Source organism: Cyanistes caeruleus, chromosome 11 (assembly GCF_971803275.1).
Source record: "Cyanistes caeruleus chromosome 11, bCyaCae1.hap1.1, whole genome shotgun sequence".
NCBI classification, from domain to species: Eukaryota; Metazoa; Chordata; class Aves; order Passeriformes; family Paridae; genus Cyanistes; species Cyanistes caeruleus.
In genome coordinates, this window is record NC_141711.1 from 5163213 (window position 1) to 5187611 (window position 24399).

Consider the following 24399-nt stretch of genomic DNA (forward strand, 5'->3'; position numbering starts at 1 on the left):
ATGTTCTTTGACCTTTAGGTGCTGATTTTTATGTTTTTTGCTGTTACTTAGACAAATTTCTCCTGTCCCAGACCTTGTGATGACAGGCAGCTGAAAAGGCTTTCTCACAGAAGGCAATAATCAGAGTTCTTTAATTTAGCTTTCAACGAAGGTGGGATATAATAATTTATTATGAGCGCCTTTTGCATGGGCTTCCTCAAATATTTATAAATTCATTTAAATAATTAATACAGGAGTTTTAATAAACTGTTTATATTCACAAAAGGAATGTAATTTGCAGAAAGGACAGTTCAGGTGCTAGGAAACATGGGTAGACCACATGAATTAAAAATAATGGCTTGCATCAAAAGTTTATATGACCTTTTTACAAATTGTCTAAGGTTGTGTTCCTGGGGTGAAAAAATGCTTCTATTGATCTGGATAAGCTGTGCACTACACAGGATATTTCAGGGAGGGAAAAAGAACAACTTTCTATTAACTTGGGGATTGTCAAGATCAAAGTTATCCAAAGAAATAAAATATATTAAATATGTCAGCATAAGTCTCCTTTTCTCCCCTTTCATATTTTTTTTTTTGAGAAGTTGTTGTTACACACTATTTTCAGGAAAGAGAAATAAGTTTTTTATCCATTGGAACATGTTTGCATTTATTACAACAGCAGTCCATTATTTAATCAAGCATAAGCTATCTAAAACCCGCCCATGATCATCCTAATAAGGATAATAACAATAAAATCCTATTAACAAAAGCAATTAATTCACAGGAATGCAGCCAGTTAGAGCTTTCCCAGCCTTCCTGGTCATCACTGATTTCCTCTCTCCACCTCTGGAGCTGAGTTGAGCACACAGCTCTTGTAGGATGTCAGATTCCAGTCCCTGAGTGTTGAAGGGGAGAAACTCTCTCTCCATCTGTTTTCTCCCTAGATCCTGTTCCATTGGGATGTGGGTGTTTATCTCGTGCTGAGCTGAAGAGTCCCTGAGCTGAGCAGGTATCCTGGCATGGCAGGGCTGTAAGGCTGCAGGGAAAAACTTCCCTCTGCCTTCTCCTCCTGAGAAATCAGCCTGGACCTGACACTTGACTTCTGCCCCAAGACCTTACAGCACCACCAAAATAGAAAAAAGGGATTATTACATTCCATCCTTTAGCTGATAAGTAATTGATATTGCTGGCCCAAGGCAGGTCTCTCAATATGTGTGTGGGAAAGGCTGTCTTTCATCCTGGTATAATTTATCCTCTTCAAGGTCACCTCTAAACTTTGCATGAAGCACCTGAGCACAAGTAGCTGGACTCAGCTCCATGAGCTCCTCCTGTGCTGGCTCTCCCTCATTCCAGCTGCCATCCCGCTGAGATGCCAACTCCTTCCACTGCTCCAGGCAGCACCAACTCAAAGTCATATGAACACAAACTTTTCACACAGAAATAGGAGGAGGACTTTTCCCCCCTCACCTCATTTATGTAAGCACTAAAACCACCCCACACCATCACATTTAGAAAGGCAATCACAGCTATTTCAAATACCAAACAAACCCAAGCTTATCTTGTAACTTCTTCTGCTATCTTAAAACTCAGGGGTGCTATGTTCTGCAAACACCTCCTCTTTGCATAAAGCACCAGCAATCTCCAGCACCAACCCCGGGGAGAGCACTGGCAACTAAACCAAGGCAGGTAGCAGGGAAGGAGAGCAAAGTATGCAAATTTCACTGGGCACACTATAATTACTAATTCATAGCAGAACTGATCACAGTATTTCACGCTTATCCCATGTAATTCAGTCACAGCAGTATTCATTTTACTATTAATTTTAATAGAATAATTACCTTTATAAAGAAGAAAGAAACTACTGTTAGAGGGTCAGATCCTCAGGTGGGGAAGATATGGTGATTTATGCTAGCTTGATGAATTTTGTAATCTTCCTTTTCCCTTCCTTTGAAAGGAATTCAGTAATTGACTAGTTGCCAGACTTACTGAGATAATCTATGCTAAATGAAGCAAAATAAGAAGAAATGGGGAAGCAAAGAGGTGCAAACACTTAATGGTAAAATTTACATATCTGCATTTGAATGTTTATGCCTGCCTGGCAGACACACACACACAGACACACACGTGCCTAAACAGCCAGTTCATTCCCAAAGCTGTCTGGCAGCAGAAACAGTTCCCATAGTGACACACACTGCTGAATTCATAATGCTCTGTGTCCAGATTCTGCTCTGCAAAATGGCAAAGAGGTTGGGATTCCAAGAACATCCTGTTTCAATATTAGCAGACAGAAGGGTTTAGAGTATGAGCTGTATTAATGACCTACAAAATAAGGAGCTGGCAGCTATATTATTATCTCAAAAACCCAGAGAGATATGCCAATCACTTAAAATTTTTGCTCTTGGTCACCAGAAAGTTTTGATAGGAAAACTTCACAACCTGCAGCTGCCACAGCTCATGTATTTTTGAGAATAAGTTTAGACCTCAACCCCCTGCCACTTGCTGCCCTCACAGCAATTCTATCTTTTCTCCTGTTTTTCCTGACATTTTTGTTTCCTTGTCCTTTTTCTTCCTTCTCCTGGCTCATAGGAGCAGATCTGCCTTTTGTCTGGAATGGTGTGTCAGAGAGGAGGCAGAAGAACTTAGAACTTGCCACCAGGAGCTGCTGGGCAGCTTCTTCATCTGCCTCTGGCCATTAAACATCTTCAGCTGCTGTAATTTACACACTTCAAGGTGCTGCATTATATTATAATGAATTGCTTTGTGAATTACTACTGAGATTAATTGAATTTATGGCTCCATCCTGGAGTATGTGCCCTCTTGTTGTGATTAAGATAAAGCATTGCTTGAAACAGAAGTTAAAATGCATGTCAATTTTGGCAGTCACCAGTGCTGTCATTGAAGGTTTTTACCTCCAAAAAAAATAAGAAAGGATTTCAAGATAATTGTTTCCTTTCTCTCTGCTAGGGCTTTAAATTCGAGTATTTTATTTCAGGGTTCTGTTAAAATGGAAACTACTGCAGCATTGTATGCAAAGAGAAACCAATCTCAGAGGGGGGAAAAAAGAAGAACCAAATATAGATTAAAAAGCTGCCTCTCCAAAGGTTTTGAAATATGAGAAGCCTGGCTCTGCATGTAAGATTAATGACAGCTACGTGTGTGATGAATAGTTCAGCTCAAATCAGGGGAAAGTTTTACCCTAAGTATCTGCTGCTCCAAATGTTTGAGCCCTGATATCAACCAGCCCTGCAGCAGGAGCACTCCCTGTCCTGATTGTCCTGCTCTGCACAGACAAGTGAACAACAGAGGAAAATAATACCTATGCTTATAATCAACCCACATCACTTCATGACAAAAACATAATTTCTCTCCCTGGATATCTCTTTTTCATTATTTTTACACGTGGTAATGTATCAGCTTTGTTGGCTCCTTATTAAGAAATGCATATACGGCACCGGTGGCAGAAGCTTTGCTCACATCGTGGCTCGTGAATGGAGCTATTCTTGTACTTTAAATTGTAACTATTTTTCTAAAGAATGGACAAAATGAATATTCAGTTACTATGCATTCAGGGCCTCAATTTGTGGCTGGGGAGCATTCAAGGCTGCAATTCTGTGTTAGGAGCTCATGGGGAAACCTTCCAGCTCTTCCCTTCTTGCAGGGAGCAGCAGCCCTGGCCAGGGAAATGCAGAAGGGCTTCTGCAAGGAATACTCTTTAGTGGCTGATGTGCTTCAAGATTTTGTATTGTCATATAAATGAATAATTCAAACACTATCAGATTTTTTTTCTATTAAAAAGCAGTGAGAAATAGTCAAATTAGGACAGCTTTTGACCTCCAAAGGTTTCTGCAGTAATGGGGAGGCTCATGCTGCAGCCAAGTTGGTGTCTCACCACACCAGAGCAGTTTCCTGTGCCTTTTCAACACTTCTACTGCAAGGATCTCAAAGCAATTTTCAGGCCCTACCTTGACATTGTAAAATCCTGCCAGGAGAGAAAGCATATTCTTGTCTTTGGATCACTGTGGATTGTACAAGCTGCTCTGCAGAACATGGGGAAAAATGGCAAAAAAATCCCTGATCCTTCAGTGAAAATATTGGATTGCATTTGTGTTCTCTGCCAGAGTAAGAAGCAGAGGAAATCCTTTCCATTTTCTGTGGGCAGTGGAATAGAAAGGAGCTCATGAGTTCCTTAAGAATGGCTGTAAGATTTTATCTCTCTAAATAAGAATAATACTAAAAAAAAAAATCTGACCCCAGAGAAATCTCTTACTGTACACATGTAGATTTCTTATTGCTGTTTGGCAGGAAATTTTTTCAAAAGCTAACAAGTTATGTTAGTTTTTACACTCATTGTATTTGGTCTTAATTTCAAATAGATTAAATATGATTAAATTAATTGTATAGGCAGTGCTTTTTGTTTTAAATTGTAAATTTTAATTTAGAAAACCACTGAGGACAAGTAGTTTAGGTGCCCAAACATAAAATTTAGGTAACTCACTGGAAACCCTCTGTCTTTGAAGGTGAGTTCTAGAATAGCATTTTGCACTAAGGGGACAGAGGGAAGAGCAGGCTGTGTCTGCAGCTTCAGCAGTGCAGCAGAGGTGTGTTTGTGCTCTTCAGCAGCCTGCAGCACCCACCAAAACATCACTCAGCATGATGCCAAATGGCTCCCCTGAGATGTAGACCTGAAAAAACTTCACAGCATGGGAAAGAAAACCATCTAGACAAGGCTGTGAAGTGGATTACACACCAACATATATCTATATCTACGTATCTAATTCTGTGTTTTCTTTTTTTCCAGGGCCCTGAAAGAGATGGGCAGCAGGGACACACCTTTGCAGCATCTTCCCCCCACGCAGAGATGCTGGGAGATATCACAATGAAGCCAAATCCCAGCAGCATTTCAGCAAGAGCCTGCTAAACTCTGGTGAAGCAAAAGGGAGTCAGATCAGCACAAAGACAATAGAAATGTCTATTTAATATCCCTAAAGGGTTGCCTGGGACTGGTCTCTCAGCAGAGCACATTACATTTGTGCATTACACATGTATGCACATTACAGTGCATTACATTTGTGCTCTGCAAGGGGACAGTAACAAATGGAACTATCAGAAAGGGCCACGGACACCTCCTCTGTCATTTTGAAGAAAACTGGATTTGTAAGGAGTCAGCCACACAGTATGCAAAGGAGGGTCTAAATGTACTGAGGTAAGATTGAAGGGTTGACATTTAAATTGCAAGGCTGACATTTTTATGCGTTTTTGCATGCATGCTCTCATGGCTATGTGGGTAGATGGAGGGTAGGAATGAGGAGGTGATGCCATCACCTCCTGATGATGGCTTGCAAAGGCAAAAAGAGAAATTGTTATGGCAGTGCAGAACATATCTTTATAAAATGCACTTGCTTGTCATACAGGACAAAGATGTAGAAATCTCCTTGTTTGGCTGAAACTCTTGGGAAATATGTGCAAATCCATGGCAAGGTTTCACACATATTTCCAGTGATGCCATATAAAGTCCTTTCCACTGTCAGCCTGTTACACAGTTTTCTGCAGCCATCATTTGTTAGTTCTGCTGGCCATGAAACTAATGGCAAAGCTTCTTCCAGAAACTGAAGCTTCCCTTCAGCTCCCCTTCAGCAGAGTCCAAAGGTCTTACACCTGCCAGTACCAATCTTCTGAGAAACTCCAAAGTGCCACCAAAACACTCTTTAGACTGAATGACCAAACAGAGCTGAAAACAGAGTTTATGCATAGAGACAATGCACCCAGTTTGAACAGTTATGCAAAGAAAATAATATTGCCTGAAACTCCCAAAACTACTTCACAAAACCTCTGAAGAGCTGTATCTTTTTGGCAGGCTACTTTTTTCTTTCTTTTGGATTTTCAGGCTTTGCTGTGGTTGTGTGGAGGTTTTGGATCACAACTAGAGTTACTGCCTGGTATAATTTCTTAGTACTGCAAACAGCATGTACAAAAAATCCCACCTTCCAAAGTGTCTTGTCTGACTATTTCTCAGGAAAGCAAGAGGTGAGCAGTGGATAACTTTCTGAGGATAAAAATGGTGCAAATACACTTCTGGATTTAAGGATCAGAAGAAAACCTCACAGCTTCAATCCTGATCCTTTTACAAACACAACAGAGAACAGACGGAGCAGCAACAATTGCAGTGCCCAGCCTAACCATGATGTGAATTGTATAATACCACAGGCAAACTTCTGCCAAGGATAAGCTATAAAACCTCCAGCACTCGTAGAAAAACAAAAACTCACTGCCTTGATTCAACTAGAAGGTGATGACTGCAAATATGCGTTACAAATGTGCATGACAAATAAGGGCAGAATTGAACTTAAAATCCACCAGCATTTCATAACCCAGGACATCTTCCCAATGAGAAATGCAATCTGTTATCTCACTAATTTTGATCCTGTCTTTTTCCATCTTCTTTGTTTTAGTGGTGAGTAGATTTGATTGGGAATTAATTTGCTCCATTTAATCCTAATTCATGTGTGTCTCTGAGACTTCCTACCTTGTCTGCCTGTCCTGCTGTGGGTACCTAAAATGCAATAATCTATGGTTCACAAAGTTTGTATGATGATAGCAAGTCAGAGAAGGAGCTTCAACTGCACCAAACTATCCCTGTGATCAACCTTAACATAAATGTTGTCTTATTATGCACCTCTCTTCTCCAGCAGGGCAGAGTTGTTTCTGCAGAGATTTCCATGGCTTCCTGTAGAGATTTTCCAGCCTAACACATGTGTTAGCTTTCATCTGTACCAGCAGATCATGGAAGAAGAAACCCAGATAATGTGTTAGTCTGGAAGCAATGCATGAGGGATACCACAGACAGATTAATCTGGCGCCTCAAAGACAGCATAATTCATTTGGACGAAAAGGGGATTCTCCTCAGTGAGACAGAGAAAAATCTCCTTTTATCTTTTTCTTGGCACAAGAGTGAAACACGAGGAGAAGCTCTTCATGGGAAATGGGAATGCCATTCCAGCTGCTGACACCCTCCTGGGCAGGGACACTCAATTAGCCCCATGTCCAATTTCCTGTCTTGCCATCTCCAAGGGCACTTGGGCTTTGTGGTTCAGTCCCCTAAACACACGAGAGGCAACCATCACCTCTTCTGTCTCTTCCCAGTATAAAGGCCAGTGAAACAGCCAAAACAGGGGAATTTCAGCCTCTCTGGGGAGCTGGGACTGTGAACCTTCCACAATTCCTGCTGGTCTGTAACATGGACAAACAAGTCTTCCCACTGCAAAGGGAAGTCCAGGCCAACAATGGTCACAGGACATCCCTGCAGGTGGCACAGTTTCAGCACTGTCAAACTCTGCCCTCCAGCCTTCTCCTGGAAAATATATTATTGTAAGCACAGGTAATTTCTTGTAACTGTCAAGAGGCTTTATTTTTGCCTTCTCTACTGTGATGAATTCCCTGTTAACCAGAATAATGTGACAAGGAGTAATTGTCAAAGAGGTAAATTCATACACAGCTCTTTTGATGATTTGGCAGTTTTTGAATTTGCACAGGCAGCAAGCAACGTTTTCTTTTTAATATATAGGACTTGAATAAAAACAAATGTGCTCCCAGTAAAATACCCATTATACACATTTTATAATGGTAAGAGTTGTGGACAGATGTAGGTCAAGATACCAGAGCAAGGATCAGTCATTGTCACTCTATTTTGAGGTGGGTAACTTGCCACTCCCTGAAGATACTTGGTTTTCAGAGCAAGTATAGATCAACTCTCTTAGAAAATGAGACTTCTGTGAAGGTCTGTTCATTTGGTGCATCATTATGCTCCACTTCATAAAACCTCAAGTAGACTCTTCTCAACTCTAACTGCTATTTCTGCTGTGAAGATGAGCAAAAGCGGCTATACTCATTTCTCATCAGGAACCTGAATCAACACTCCTGGAAAACTCCCATTAGCTTGAATGTGAATTGCCTCATGCCAATATAAAGTTATAAATATGGAGCAGCACCACTGGCACAGAACTGACACAGTTGTAAAATACTGAGGTATTATTACCTTGGCCTGTTTTATTCTGCGTGCTGCTTCAGTAATAGGGTTTCTGAGGCCCACCAAAATTTGCAGTAATTCCCCAATTTGCATCAGATGTCTGTCCTCCATTCAATGGCTGTTTAATGTCCCTGTAATTCCACAGGGCAGTGACATTGGGCACACGGCTTTGGCATGGGGCCACCTGAAACATGGTGTACCCTCTGCAGCATTTTATTAGCAAAAGACCAGGTAATGGAAAGAGTGCTCAAAGAGGTGTAAAAATAATAATAGCACTGAGATATTGATTTATAAGGGGCTGGGTTTAGATTACAGCAGGATAAGCAATACTGAAATTCAAAGCAAGTTAAAAAGGGTATCTAAAATATTACTGTAGAGGGAAATGTGAGACAGAGGGAGTAACAAACTGAGGATGGAGAGAACAAAATGTGTCATCAGCACAGGGAGTCCAGAAAGAAAGTGCAACACTTCAGCTTGACACCAGCCTTTGGCAAAGGCAATTGCTTTCTTTGGTGTTTTTCAGGCAGGAAAATAAGAGGAAAGAGCAACCTGCCCAAAAAAGCTGAGAAAAGAACCAAGAAGAAAAGCCAAGGCTATGGTTTCATTTCCACTGGCTGTAGCACAGCATTTCCCTGGAAAAGGAAATTGAGAACCCTCCCCTGGAAGCACTCAGGGCGTGCACGGCTGGAGATGGGAAGAGAGACCAGAGAGACCCTCCAGGGAAACAGAGACCAAAGGGGCAGCTAAGCAAACACAGACTGTGTCACTAAATCACCTTTCTTTCTTGGAGGGATGAAGATTAATCAAGACAGAACTCAAAGTGAGTCTTTGATAAAATGTTTAAGTGGCCACACTCAAACTACAAATTATTTGCATCAACTAGAAGATGAAACATTAGTTTTCCATTATGCTGCAGGAAACAGCAGCTTGCTAAATAACTCTTTTAACTTTCCTCTGGCACCTATTGATTATATCCAATAGAAATTAAGAGTAGAAGGCAATTAAGTTCAAAATTTAATGGTGTTCTGCTGCTGTTAATTTACTGCCTGACCTGATCAATACATTACACTGGATAACAATCTATTCCAGCGAGGTTTGGTTTCTCCAATGTCCTTTCCACTAAAATTACAGTAATGACAAACAACTAAATTTTCAGCAAATAATACTCAACCCCCCCAAAAAAAGCATAAAAAATAATTAAAAATTGGATTATTCACTGTAGTGGTGAGAACAACAGCTTAAAACTAAATTGACTTTTATAGCACAGAGCTTGAACTTTGTCAAAATATTAGATAAGCTACAACCTCAGCCAGCAGAACCCTCTGGAAATTGAAATCTCAAGCAAGTTTTAAACATCTCACATACACAGCAGTACAAAAAACACCCCCTTAATCTAGAAAGCAAAATTGAAGTGGGAAATTAAAGATCAATGGTAGTGAAAGCAGCAATATTGTGCTGTTGTTGTTCTTTTTCCTACATAATAGTTTAGGTCTCCAGGTGAATACACACAGCACAGACTTTATGTATAACCAGCTCCATCAAAATCTACAACCACAGAGTTAATTTGCATTAGGTTGCAGGTTTTTTTGGTCCTTCCTCCAAAATCTTGTAAGCACTTTTTAAATAACTAAGCTCTTTCCTAAAGGAAACAAGGACATGGTGACATTTCTCACCTCCTTCTATTCCCAGAGGTGGCATGTGCTGGGTGCCTCAGTGCCACACAAACCTTGCGTGGTCCTGGAAACCACAGAGATGCTCCTGCAATCCTGTCCTGCAGGCTGAATCCCTGGGGAGGACAATCCAGGAGGCCAGCATGGATGTCCAGTGGTGGAGCATTTCTCTGGAGAGGCATCTCCTAGCAGAGAATCCCCGTGGGACTGACTCTCCTGGCTGTGTCTGAGTGCTCACACTCTTGCCTGTACAACTGGCTGAATTGCATCACTTGTTTTTGGCCACAATTCAACGTGTCAGCATAAAGTCAAAACAAAATATGATGAAGTTTTCTGGAAATATCCTCTTTGCTGATCAGCTGTATCCCTACTGGCATTTACTGTGTAGCCAGTACACCATTAATCACTATGGAACATTTTCATTTATTTTGACACCAAAGAGAAATTGGAAGGAAGGGTATTTTTAGATGGGAATGAAAAGCAGACTGTAGGAATATCTGCTTTCACCTTAGAACTTCCCCAAACTGACTGTCAGCCACCACCCTGTGGAACTTCCCCCCATGATATGTTCTTATCCTTCACAGGTACAGTAACACTGATCTGAACCTCGCACGTCTTTAATCTATTTCTTGTACATTCTTTCAGGTTTCAAAAACAAGGAAAAAAAAATCCAAATATCTGAGGTTATTTACTGCATCCAGTATTACCTACACAGCAAGTCTGCTGACACTCTGCCGTGTGGCTTCTCTTCACTCCTGTCTTGCCCACAGCCCAATTTTTCTTCTCACTACGTGAAGCCTGTGCTCCTGCCCTTGCTGGATGTCTGCCTTGTTTTGCAGCATAAAATAGCAGATTGTATTTTTTTGCTACATTTCAGTGTGCAAATACAGCCCCCTTGGTCTCTGCAAAACTCCTGGGAAGAACATCTCAGCATTTGTGACGTTTTCTTAGTGAAAAAAACCCCAAACCAAAATAATACGGTAATAATTCCAGGCACCTGTCATTTTTAGCTGAAAAATTATATAGGAAGCAGCAGCATCTACATTCTTTGACATATTGTAGCATGCCATGAAGTGAGCAAATACAAGGGTAGACATAACCAAAATATGTTGTACAAGCAGGACACTACACCAACACGGCTGATTTGTATTCTACAGAAAGCTGCGTGGAGCAAGACCTAATATTTCAGGAGAAGCTGGCAGAACAAGTGCACGATCCATACCCTGAGCACAGGGATACTGCAGTAAGCCTTGCCCATAATTCTGCCCAAAACCTGTGGACTCAGCAGAGCCAGGAAGGGCTCTGGCTGGCCCTTCTGCTGCTTCTGATCTGCCAGCACCGCTGATGTCCCTGGCTACACATTTCCTCTGGGTTTCTCACTACCAGACACTCAGGAAGGGAAAGCAAGAAAGTAAGAACACCAGAAGAAAAATGTAGCAAAATAATACCAATACTTGCTAAAATGGCACAGGTTCCCAGCAAAAGCACAGAGCTGCACTCAGAGTGGTGGTGAGGATGCAGGTCATTAAGATGCAGGTGATCCTTACAGGGTTTCTCTCTCTACTAATGATGCTATATTGAAATTGAAAGAGCACATTTATCACTTTGCATTTTTAGCAGCATTTAGTAATAGAGACCAGTGCGTTATATTTGCTTCTTATCTCATACTATGCAAAGCAGAGCCTAGCAAATGCTTCACAGTTAGCAATTTATTTGATTTAGGACTGTATTTTGTGTCCATGAACAATCTGCTACTTGAATGTGGTGATTACACTTTGGTTATTTTAGAACTATTTGGTGAAAAAAAGAAGTGAAACAGGGGACAGTTTGCTCTCCAGCTACTGCAGTAACATTTCAGTCATGCACCAATGTGTTTATTAGCTGGGTTGAAACCCTCCATTCTAAACCAGCAAATTTATTCCTGGAACTCTGCTTCCTCACAGGTCACCACTGGTAAGGATTAGACCTGAGACCTGGAGGTTGTTTATAGAAATTAATTTATATGCCTGTTTCTATTAGTTTAATAGTAGCCCAATAATAAATTCTTCTAACCCTATTTTTCTTTTAGAATGCCAGACTATTTTTCTTCACAAACATAGACAGGAAAGGAAAAAAAACCATAAAAACCCAACAAATTAAAAAAACCCTGAAAAAAACCTAACTAATTAAAGGATGTTAAATCAGCAGGGCAAAGTTCCTCACAAGGTTTAATATATAAAAGTACTCACAGACAATTTTTTTTCTATACCAAATATGCTGATTTGAACAGTTAGCCTGCAATATGTTTGGCATTTCTGCCCCAGACTTCAACATTGAGTCAGAGCAGCATTTTCACTCCGCCTCTACTGACCCTTATGGGCTTCCCTTCCCTCTGATGACCAGGAAAAGCCACGCTCAGTGCAGGTTCCTGCGAGCAGGGAAGGGCAGCCTGGCAATTCCTCCAGGCTCTGCTCAGCCCAAAGGTGCCAGAACAGCTGCAGGAGCAGGGCTGGGCTCGTGCCCCAGCAGAGCCACTCGTTTTGGGAGCCAGTGCAGAGCAGGGGGAAGCTGCCAACACTAACTTCCTAAAGGTTAATACTTACAACTACGTTTTGGCTGATATTTCCAAAGCTGCCTACAGGGAATGGATGCCCAGTGCCCATTAATTTTAATAGGAGCTGGGCAGGCACAGTCCTTATGAGGACAGGACTATTTCAGCCTGTTACTGGTGGTGACATGAGGTTTGATATTGCAGGAGCCTGATTACCTGCTGGGAGCACTGAAGCTAATGCAGCTCCTATATTTTGGCTTGAAAATTGAATATGCAAAATGCATGAAGAGTGTGGCTATGCTTACCATAAATAATGAGTTTAAAATGAAAGTGGTTCAGATGGAAAGGGTCTAACCTAAAGCTAGCTACAAATTAGTGCTCCTGATGGTTTCAGAAATACACTGACAGGATTCAGCACACACTTGCAGGAGGTTTCACTGAAGACCTGTGAATAAGGGCTGTTACCCTTACTCTGAGAGCTTAAGCTTCTAACCTGGTTTGTCAATTTATTCCTTCTATTAGGAAGTTGTATCAGCTTTCAAAAGGTGCCATGAAACAGCAAAACACAGGCCTGGGTGATCTGCAATTAATTTTGAATTTCAGAAATTTCAAAACCTCCCCTATTAATTCTATTCATCCAACCTGGCTCCACAAAATGCATTTAGACCATGTCTATTGTAATCACAGATCATTTCTGATCACAGTTTCCATCTGGCCATGTGTTAATGAGCAACTCAGCTGGGAAACCTGTAAACTCAAATGGATACACTTTGCTAGAATCCCCACTTGTGGGCACCAGGGGTCATTGGTAGAGTGCAAGGCAGGCAGCAAAACTATAATTTACTTAATTTGTGTTTGCAAATGCTGTGGGGTCTTTTTCTGCAATGAACACACAGAATTTACAAGGGCTGTTTCAGAGGAGTACTGGAAAAGGATTCTACAGTGCTGCCTCATTATTGCTCATCCAGGGAAGTCCAGGACTGCCTTCTCTGACAAACAGAATAGATTAAAAATATCTAAGTCAATATTTACAATGGAGAATTAATTGGTTCCACTGCTAAAGCTGATTTATCAGCAGGTTATTGCAAATAAATGAATTAAAAAAAAGATACCAGTGTTGGTCAACCAAACAATAAAAAATGATTGTATCAAATAAAGCCAAACTGTAACTAAAGACTTCAAGAGGGCTTTTTTTTTTTGGGCCTCTAACATAAAAATGAATTTTATGAGTCTGCTGTACAGCATTTTGTCTTGGCTTTTATGTCTGTGATCCACCCATTGCTCACCAGTATGCTGCAGTGTTATTTGATCAAATAATACCAATTACTTTGCATTCTGTGGGTGAGACAAAAGACACTGGAAGTCTTCAAAACCAGCTGTCATCCCTGGTGGGAAGCTGTTGCCAACCCCCTTAGAGACAGTAGTACTCTTCTAATTTCCAAGCAACATTTAATGGGGAGTTTATATCAATTAAACCCCCACTGTTTTCTTAGCTCTTCTCCATCCCTGGTCTGACAGCAGATTCCTGCTCATCCATCCTTTGCTCTGCTGCCCTGCAACTCTTCTCTCTCAACAGAGGCTGCCTGCTCTCCTGAGCAGCCAAAGCCTCTCTCCACACCTGGCCCCATGAGTTAATTCACCCCATTTTTTGGGGCAGAGTGGCTGGAATTGCACATCCATCCCAGGAAAGGAGCAGTCCTGATGTTGGAGGGAAGAACTTCACTTCTCCAGCTCTGCCACAAACACCTCACCTGCTCCCTGCCTGACATTCAGATCAACCAAATTCATCAGACAAACAAGGGAATTGAATAGCACCAGTGCAATGCTGAGGCTGGGCCTCTCTTTCTGAGCTGAATCCCAGAGGAAACACAACCTGTCCAAAACTACACCGATTTTCTCCTCTGCTGCTCTGGCCCTGTGCTCTGTGGTGTAAAACACTGGTCACTGTCCTGTCCCCCATCCTGCTCAGAGCAAAGGGTTCCTGTGTCCTTGGGTAATCAGTGTGATACAGGTGTGCACTGCACTTCTGAGCTTCAGGTTTGATCTATAACAGGGATTACAGGTGCTCTTGTTTTTAAAAGTGTTCATCCGGTTGGCAATTTTCAAGAGGAGGAAAGGAAACTTCTAAAGGAAATGGGTTTCATTTGTTATTTGCATAACTATATTACACACAACCATATTTGATGGTATTTTGTGGAGGGGTCTAGAGAAAAAGGAGAGGGCATTTTGTAATAAGAAAACCAATAGAGAGAGATGTTTTCTACTCTCATTTGAGCTAATGGGAGATTTGCCTTTGTCCTCAGTTAAGACAGTGTCATTTGCTTCTCCATTTCATTTCTGAGTGATGGTTTGTGCTGATGTTTCACCTTGCTGTTCCTGAGTTCTGGGCACATTTGTAAGATAAAAAAAAAATGTACTGACCATGCACACGCTTCTTGAAAACTCTGCTGTATGGATCCTGCCTAGGAATTGTAATCACAAGGAAACGATTACACAAATGCATATATTAAAAGCAATCCATCTGCCTGCAGAACAGTTTTTATGTACTAATGACATAGGGCAGAATGCTTAAACTGTGGAGCACAGCTCCTTCCCCCACCACTGTCTTTTGCATGATGGTTTCAAAAGGGAGAGGAAGCACTTTTTAAATAATATTAAAATTTGCCATCCTCCATCTTGCTTAACCTTGAGCAGTTATTGTGACAAACTGAATGGCCCATGAAAACAGCTCCCAAAGTGAAATAATACTTTCTTTGATATACAGGATTAGTAAACTGCTTTTCAACACCTACATATGGAGACCTGGTCCAAATTCTGAAGGCTGTTTACATGTTCAGCAGCCCTAAACTTACAATGATTCTGCAATATTAATGCATAAAAATCTCCCAAAGCAACACTACAAATTGCTGAGCGGCTTGGGTCCTACAGTGACTTGGTTATATCCTGAGAGGAGGAACTGTAAATGTGTCTGTGATCAATTGTATGGATAATTGATCCTCTGAAATCAATTAAACACTTGTTGACTTGCCTGTTTCCAGTTGCAGTTGCCAGATTAATTCCCATAGTTCAACACAACAGACACTCAGTGCTAAATTAGTGACTCCTATTTGAACTCTCTTCATCAGTAAAAGGATAAACGATGTGTTTGTTTCCTTCAAAGATTTGGTCACTGCCTCTTTAAAATTTCAGTGTGTAATACCTTCAGGTTCTCTTTTATTAATTCAAAGAGAGTTCACTGTGGAGGAGCATTTTTCATTCTTACTTAATCATCCACTTTTGTGTTCAAGCCCTAATCCTACAAACAACATTCAAGCCTTGTGAACTAGCTCCATGTTTATAGATGGAAGGTAGCTTTGAAAGAAAAGGAAAAAAAGACTTCCTGCTCTGCAATACTCCAATCATGTATTTTTTACAGTGTATTGGAGACACCTGTAGGCACACAGCATTTCACATGCACCAAAACCACAGCATCTGATGCAGAAAAGATGTGTGGCATGAGTTTATGCAGAATTAGCCACTTCCTAATCTGGTTTTCCCTGGGATGAGCTATCTTCAGAATTCCTGGCAGGATTTGGTGTGAGAGGATAGAGCACAGATGCTAATGTGACCCTAATGTTTCCCTAAGCTCCCCTTGGCCATGGATTAGCTGGACACTGGTCCCACACATTCCCTGAGGACTGTGAGCAAGGATTAATCGCCAGTCACCATCCTGTTCATTTTCCTAACTCTACAAACCGTGCCCTCATTTGGCACAAGCTAGCAAGTCTCTCAGGGTGTCAGGAGCCAGTTTACACCAGCTGAAAATCTGGGTGGTGTCAACAACTGCTTGCTGAGAGTGTTCTGCATGCTGCACTCGGGCTGTGCTTGTGTGCTCTGCCACACAAGGAAAAGATGAACCCAGAGCTTGTTTAAAGGCAGGGTGTAAAGGTTTAACCCTCTTGCTCCTAAGATAGCACACGACCTCCATCAGCTGGATCACCTCTCCACGCTGATGCAGTAAATGGCAGCAAACCTCTTTCTCCTGATGCCATGCAGGGCAGATACACACTAGGCTGGACCTTCCTGATGTTTGAAAATCTCTCCCACAGCATTTCTGGGTGAAGGGCTGCTGAAGCCTTCCTTAGCATTGCTGTAGCTCTTTTTGCCCCTAGATCTATCATCTGTGTGTTTGCACATGGGTCACAGGGGCTGAGTCTGCTGTTCTGGGCTCACCACAGCAGATCTGTGTCTGCAGAGCAGTGAAACCCCTTGTCCTGGATTTCTCTGGGCTTTCCAGGCAGTCTGACCAGTCCTTAACCTGAACCCATGCTCCTGCCTGTGGCTTCATCCCTGCAAGGGAATTTTCTCTAGGCTCTCTTTTCCCTTCCAGCTCATGTTTCTTTTTCCCTCTGTGCCTGGCACACTGGCGTGGCCAGCTGCCCTCCCTGCCTCCAAGCCCTCTTCCCAGGCTCTTTCCAGTGCTGTGATTAACACTTAATGCTACCTATCAGAGGAGAAATCTCCTACTGTTTTTCCATTTAGCCTCTAGCAGGTTTATTGCAAGTATTTGAGTGAAAGGTTACTTTCCTCTGTACGGAGGTGAAGTAATTATATGTTCCTGTGTGTCTTCACACTGCTCCAGAGCCATGCCATTCCTTATTTCACTGTAGGGATGCTGTTTGTGCACCTTGGTTGGCTGTGAGGGCTCTGCTCCCTCTGTGTCAGCACTGAAATCTGCCAGCTGGAGCCTGGAAAAGCGACCACCCCTCACACAGATGGAGACAGTGCCATGACTTTTTTTTACCCCTCTTAAGTAGAATAAGAAAATGGTTTTCCTGCAGAAACTGGGATTTAAGCGAGCTCTCTGCACTTCATCAGGGGTGGATTAGTCAGCTGTTCTATGAGCTTGATATTAAAAAGGGCGGTTGCTTTGCTGTGCAGGAAACCACAATGTCACTGGGAAAAAGAAAGAAATATAAAACATAGGTGGGGAGACAAATTCTAGCCATGATGGAGAGGTACTTGTACAGACCCACAGTTAGACACTCGTTAGCTGCACCATCCTCACAGCAGAAAGGCAGGAACAGGCATTTCCCTGTCCCCAGGGCCTGGGGATGTTTGCATGCAGCAGGAATGGCACAGCCCTCGCTGGGAGATGGGGAGCACCTGCCTGGGAAGCCCTCTCTGCAGACTGGCTCAGGTGAGCTGCAGGTTTGCTCCTGCAATGTCCTGCCTGTGTGTACCTGAATCACAGAAAAAAACACATCTCTGTGTGTGTGAGCAGCTCTGGGTGCTGCAAGGCACCTCCCGTGGCAGGGTGGCTCTGCAGGGTGTGCACAGAAATACAAACACACACACACACATATATATATATATATATATATATATATATATATATATATGTGTGTGTGTGTGTGTGCATAGATACAGATCCATATGCCCACACAGAGATTTGTTTGCACATCCACCTGCTCAGGGAGAAGCACAGCCTCTCTGCTCTCCCCAGGCTGCTCACTGATGCTCTGGGTTCAGGAGAAGCTGTGCTCTGACATGAAATCTCAGCCAGCACTGGCAGGGTGAGGCACACGCTTCCCCTCTGCTCCCTTCAGCCTCTGCCCTGCAATGGGAAGGAAAACTGGTAATGGGAGCTTCTGTGCCTGGGTAAATGAATTAATTACTCTGCATGGCCACTGCCAGCTTTGCTTTTGCTGCCTCTGAAGTCAGCACCTCTCAGGATCTGGCTGTGATTTCAGGGTGGCTGCAAGGGCGTTTCAAGAAGACGTGATCTGGACAAAACAGAAGCCTAAAATATTTCAGTCAAGTTAGACTTCTCTCCCTCTTTTAGTTTTTTACTAGCACATGTGATATTTGGTGACTTTTTCTGAGCTTACTAAATGGATGTCAATAGGGAGGAGAGGCATTTTTTCCTCCTTACAAATGAAGTCATCTGAATTCACCAAATAAAAATAAATATGAGCTTACTGCTTGGTTCCAGTGGTGCTGCAGAAGGACAGGGCTATAGATTTTCCCAGGAGTGTGGAATAATTCACCAAGGCTGCTCGTTATTCATATAGACAGCGAATTAATAATATGGGACCCTGAGATCTCTTCTTATCTAGGCCGAAGCACAGCTAGAGGGATGAGAAGCTGACTCCTTGGATTTCAAAAAGCATTTTTCCCCCTTTCTTCAAGAAATAAGAATTGATTGAAAGTATTTTCACAGTGGGAAAAAAAAAAAGGGCTTTCTGGTGATACCACCTAAAGTACACATTAGATAAATAGAAGACTATTGGCTTTGTGACTGTGAACTGTTTTCACTTGATGTAAGTGCTGATAGATACAGGATTATCTCTAACAAAGCATTTACTAAGGACCTGACCCAAAGTCAATAGGAGTCTTTCATTTGACTCTACAAGGCTTGAATCCTGCTTTCACTCCAGGGAGAGCCAGGAAGGGTCTGTGCATCCCATGCCCAGCCCTCAGCTGGTGCAAGCTGGGGTGGCACCAGTGCTGTGGGAGGATGCTGAGGACCAGCACCAGTTCCTTCTGACCTGAAGGAACACTCCTGAATTATGGATGCTTGCTCCACAGCCAGTATCTTACCCATAATTTAAAAATAAAAATAAATGAACTGATGTCAACAGTGTGGCTGCACTTACTGTCTGCCTGAGGAGTGTCAGATCTGATGGGACCTTGTGGTTTGTGGGTCCTGGGTGAGGGAAAAGATCATCAAATGGAATGTGAACTGTGAATGTCCTCCCTCTGCTCCAGCTATTGCACGTGGCAAAATAAGGATGAGCAGCACCCATCACTCAGTAGCATGACTGGAGAGGTGTGAGCTGCTGGCCCAGAGAGGCATTAAAAGTGTTCCCACTGGTCAGTGAGACTCATGTTTGGTTTGGTAGTGCTGCCCTGAAGAAGTGTGATGTAAATTCACAGGACCACATGGTGGCTAGTGATCCTCAGACTAATAGAAATCTGAAGTATTTACATGTATGCTAATATATCATACGTTTTGGAATGATCTGGAACTTCAGGTGATCCGAAATCAATCTGTGAAAAACAAAAATATTGGCTTGATTTGATTTTTCTGTATCAGTGAATGATTTCCCTTTCCCACGATGCATGACTGGTATAAAACAGAACAAGACCAAACCACGGAGACTAAACCACTAATCCTGCTGCCTGAGAGTTAATGCTTCAAATCCTGTGCTGCAGAAAACATGGAATGGGATCACCTCACGTGTCTGCAGAAGCCTTTCTTACAGGTACAGTTTAGAGGGAGAGATACTGCTAAGCATTTTACTAGCACCTTCCTTTTTCTTTATTGGTTTTCACCAGTGTTAAACCCACCTCATTTCCTATAAGCACTGGCACTACACACAACCTGCAGGAAAGTCCCTTTGTGGCTGATTTCAAAAGTCAGTGCAGGTGCTTTTCTGTTGTTCCATGTTCTGTGGTCCAACAAATTTCACAGATAATTATACAAGAAATATGAGGTTGCCTGTGAAAGAGTTTAAAATAGCCTGGAAGAAGATTGAAGGGAAGGGAACAGGAAAATGAAACATTAAAACAAAAATGTGTGTCTGAGAGCATTGAATGTAACATAGTAAACTCCAGTATAGATGAACAAATTATATATTATTCACAAGCCTTGAAGAACACACAGACATAACCACTACTGACTCTCCAGGATGGTTCAATACCATTTTAAAGGATATGGGTCAAAACACAATATTCCCAGTATAAAAGTGACAGTATTAAAATTTTAAGTATCTTTTTTTTATAGTAATGATGTGACAAAGGAATAAAACCTCACCCCACAGGAGAAATTGCTGCACCAGTGACAGCAATTTCTGCTGAGGCACCTGAGGGCCTTCATGAGCCCACTGGAAATGCTGGACTTTGCTTTCCCCAGAAAAAGGGATCCTGTAACACATAATGAAGTGAATCCACCTGGGACTTGCTCTGGAGAGGTATCTGGGCAAAAGAAGAAATTAATAATATCCATGGCAGAAAGCTGAGCAGCCTGATGCCCGTGGTATATGCTGTAGCCAAGTGGCAGGCAAGATAAATTGTAGAGAGGGAAAGGGAACATTTCAAACCATCCTTCAAACAAAAAGGACCTTGAAGTAGCGAAGGGAATCATGAAAGTAAATGTGCAGCAGAAAAGGCAAAGAAACAGAAACTGGTGTCTGTGTTTCATGGCAAGGTTTGGCTTTTGCTTTGCTCCCACTGCTGCTACTGCATAATTCACTGGTGAGGGAGGCAGCTTTTAGGACTGAATGAGCCACAAGGAATCATTTGTGACTTTTGAGGCTGCCACAGCCTGGCCTTACTATACTTTATTAAGATGAAACCCCAAAGAAAAGGTTTGCTGGACTTGGCAGGAAGTGATACTTGGGAATACACATCAGCTTCATGCCCTTCATAGTACAAACAACCTCAGCCTGAATTTCAGCCCGTGCAGGAGGAGGACTGCCTGCCAAGCCCTGAGTACTGGGATGGTCAGATCTCAACAAAAGGGACCAAAGCACCATTCATCACCCCTGATACTTATTTCATGTTAAGATGACTCCTACATATAATTGTATTCTCTGAAAGAGAAAACAAAGCCAGCTCTCCCCAGCCCAGTTGTGTCCCAGAGCAATCACTGGTAGGAGTGAAAGGCAATACAATCTCTCCTCTGCAACTCGGCATCAAACTGGCAAAGCAGCAGCCTTGAGGTGCTGTTTTCTGATGAAATTGGACTGGGAAACACCAAAAGCTTGATCCCAATACCACTAAGTCACAGTTTGGCAGGGCAATACTCCGGTTCAGCCTGTTTTATGCACACTAGTACATAGGCATGGGGTGGAGCTGGCTCGAGGTGATAACCAACAGGCAAACTGCTCACAGGGGTCTCCCAGTCCTTGTCACCTCTCAGAGGTGATGTCTCTGTTTGGGTGTGAGTATATTGCTGCACTTCAACACCTCTGGATATTTAATTAGGACCCAAGCAAGATTTCTTAATGACACATTATGGCTTGAAATTATATATATTAACACACCCTAAATAAAACCTAGTGTGAGATTAACTGGTCTTAATCCTTTCAATATGGTGGATAAAGAAAGTAAAAAGTTGCAGGTGACCTTTTGAAATGTTCTCATATACAAAATAAACAGCAAATCCCAAATCTTTTTGTGAGTTAAAGCACTGACATCAATGGGTCTCCATTGGGAAGCTTTGGGAGTTTGTCTTAACCAGAACCACCAAATTGGAAAAAGTTCTGACTTAAACCAGGTCAGTATGTCAAAAGTCACAAAGCAAAGTCTGGGATAAAACAAAGGCCAAAGCAAATGTCCCTTGGATTAATTTTTACCAGCAGCATATTGGGCTTTTGAACCGTTCTCCAGCCATCTACAAAAGCAGCTATGGGCTGACTACAACAACTAAACTTGAAAGGGGAAGACATTCCTTTGTAGTTCACGTCTGCTGGCTTTGAAGCCACAGCGAGTCTTACCAGCGACTTCAATGCCTTACACTTTCATATTAGCCATTGTTTTATCCTAACTCCTTTCAAAATTCCAGACAATAACATTTCTCTTTATTGTAATCCTGACAGAGCAATTAGGCTCCAGTCCACACCTGCACCCGACTTTTTTCTTAGCACAGCACTCTTTGAGCTTCTCTTCTCTGAACAGAGTTATGAGAGCTGAATTAATGGTGTCTCTGCTCTATCTGCTGCCTCTGTGTTTCATGACCTGATGAAGAACATGAAATTCTTCAAGGCTTGTACAGCTGATCTCTGGTTACAGCCAGCTGTATTTTTCACCTACCGTTTTATGAGTGCTTAGCAGAAAAAGAAAAGCTTCTTTTTATCAGGGTAATTAAGCAATAACAGAATTACAGGATGTGGACTAAAGTAATCACTCACAGGTGCATTCAATAGCCTGGTTTTAATCATGAGTTCAGAAGCTGAATTGTATTCCCAGTGTAACAAGCTATGAAACACTGCTTCATAATTTAAAAATTTGAGTGCCTTTTTAAAATAATATTTCCTTTTGTATCTTTAATATATAAATCAGATATCCACATGCCAGAAATACCTGCTGAGAAAACATGAGGTTCTGATTCCTCTAAGGCAGTCACTCTCTCAATTTTTTGGTGTCAAATCTGCAAGAATGATCTTTATCTGCACAATTCTCCATTCCACAACACCTGCCAATATTCCTGTCTAACTACAACACCTGCCTGAGCTACACTGGACCACTCCCTGTTCCTTTCTAATCCCTTGGCAGCCTGGGATTGAGGAAAGGTACCCAGAAGAGAACATTTTTCCCAATATTTGCTTGTAAAGCTCCCCACTCTTGCTCAGGGTGAAGCTGAGTGCCAAACACAGACCAGAAGAGGAAACTTTGGGTGTTTCCAAAACTGGCAGAGACACCTTCACCCATGGGATTCCACCATGGAGAGAATGAGGAGAGCCCAGCACAGAGCCTACAGTGCCAAAACCAACCCGTGGCTCTCTGAAGCACCTGTGGGTTGGTACAAACAACCTTCACCAGAAAAAGCAGCGAGGGATTTTTACAAGATACTCCATTCCACAAAGCTGCTGCACTGAGGGATTCTGCAGCACAGAGCAGCTTCTTTGGGAAGGGTAACTAATGGGATTAGTACCACTTACTTCCCATCTTCTTATGTGATTTATATTTTGCTAAGAACTTCCCAGCCATGAGGGAAGCTGTGTGGTTTCACCTTGCAAGGCTGGCAGGGGAGCCCCAGAGAGGAAAACACCCTGTGGAGCTAAACCTGATATGAAGCCCAGACACAAATAACATGGTGCTTTTTCTTCAGGAAAAAAACAAAACAAAAAACCCCAAATCCCTGTGACAAGTAACAGCAGCAGTGATTTCAAAAGGCAAAGATTTCTTATCCAGCTTTCTGTAATGTTCGTTTCAGGACCAGAATACAAGATTCATTTATTTATGTTGCCACGGACTCTCCAAATGACTAATTAAATCAAAATGAATGGCAGTTGTCCTTTGAAATATTTATGAATCAAAACTAACGTGGCACCACAGGGGCTCCGTGAAGTGACTCAAGGGATAATTTTGTCCAGCTATTTATCAATAATAAATCATTTATACTCATCAAAGCATCCATACTGGGCAATATTCTCACAGTTTGCAGGTAAACCTTAACATAACCCACATGCACAGAATTATGCACTAAAGTGGCAAGAAAGAGATTTAAATATATACTTATTTTTATGGATGTTTCTATTTTTTTTTTTGTTAAATAAAGAACACAACACAATTCCTACACAAAATCTGTAGACTTACAGCTTTCTACTGGTACACAAACAGAAACATATACACAGGAGGAGCTACTTGCCATCAACACAGGAAGGTCTGTTTCTTGTAGTCCCAGCCACTTTCCCAGGTAGACAGGAGCATTTTACTGTTTGTGATCTTTCCTCAATTCGATTCTTATTACAGCATCTGTGTGCTGCTATAACTTCACACGTTCCTCCTTCTGGCAAAAAAAAAAAAAAAAAAAAAAAAAGAAGAAAAGAAAAGAAAAAGAAAAAAGAGAATATTGACACTCTGATTAGGAAGAGCAGCAGTGGCTAATCAAAGCACCCTGGCGTGCTCCTGTCTGTGCCTCTGCCCAGCTTCTCTACAGGTGGGATTACAGTTTTATTTCTAAATAAATTTTTTTTGGGTGTGCTCCCAAATAAGCCAGGTACTGCTATACTAGAATTTTTAATAGACAATATAGATAAGTGTCCCTTGCCTTTCTTATAGTAGAAGTTTCTATGACATCCACATAAATTTTGACCTAAAAATAATGTTGTCGGTATCTGGGCCCGAAGAAACGTAGCTAAAATACTACAGAAAATGTGCAACTACTGTTGGCAGGTTTTATGCTTGTAATATGACAGGCCTCTTCCCCAAACATTTTCTCATACAAGGACAGAGCCTAAGAGAATCCATCCAGAAATAAGATTTTTCTCCAAATATTTGATTCTGTGCTAGTTCTCAGCCCTCAGGGAATGACAATGAGTCTCTCCAGGTTACAGGGTGGCCCAACAGCACCTCCCTTTGCTCCCCCTCTCACTAAATTGGCAGTTTTAAGGCAGGAAACATTCCCATTGTGTGTGAGATCACCAGGTTTAATTAGTCTTCTCCCTGATTGTTCTTTATGACCATTTGCAATATTTTATTAGACGGGG

At 42.0% G+C, this 24399-nt stretch overlaps 1 protein-coding gene across 2 annotated transcripts in view; it reads right to left on the reverse strand.

Annotated features, from left to right (window-relative positions):
• TAFA1 (TAFA chemokine like family member 1) overlaps positions 1–24399 on the reverse strand; it is a 218301-nt gene that overhangs the window by 20193 nt on the left and 173709 nt on the right. For both annotated transcript variants that reach the window (XM_086845647.1, XM_023935161.2), the window contains one exon: positions 23559–23699. In XM_086845647.1, the coding sequence (XP_086701773.1) occupies positions 23559–23699 (141 nt within the window). The remainder of the gene's footprint in view (positions 1–23558; positions 23700–24399) is intronic.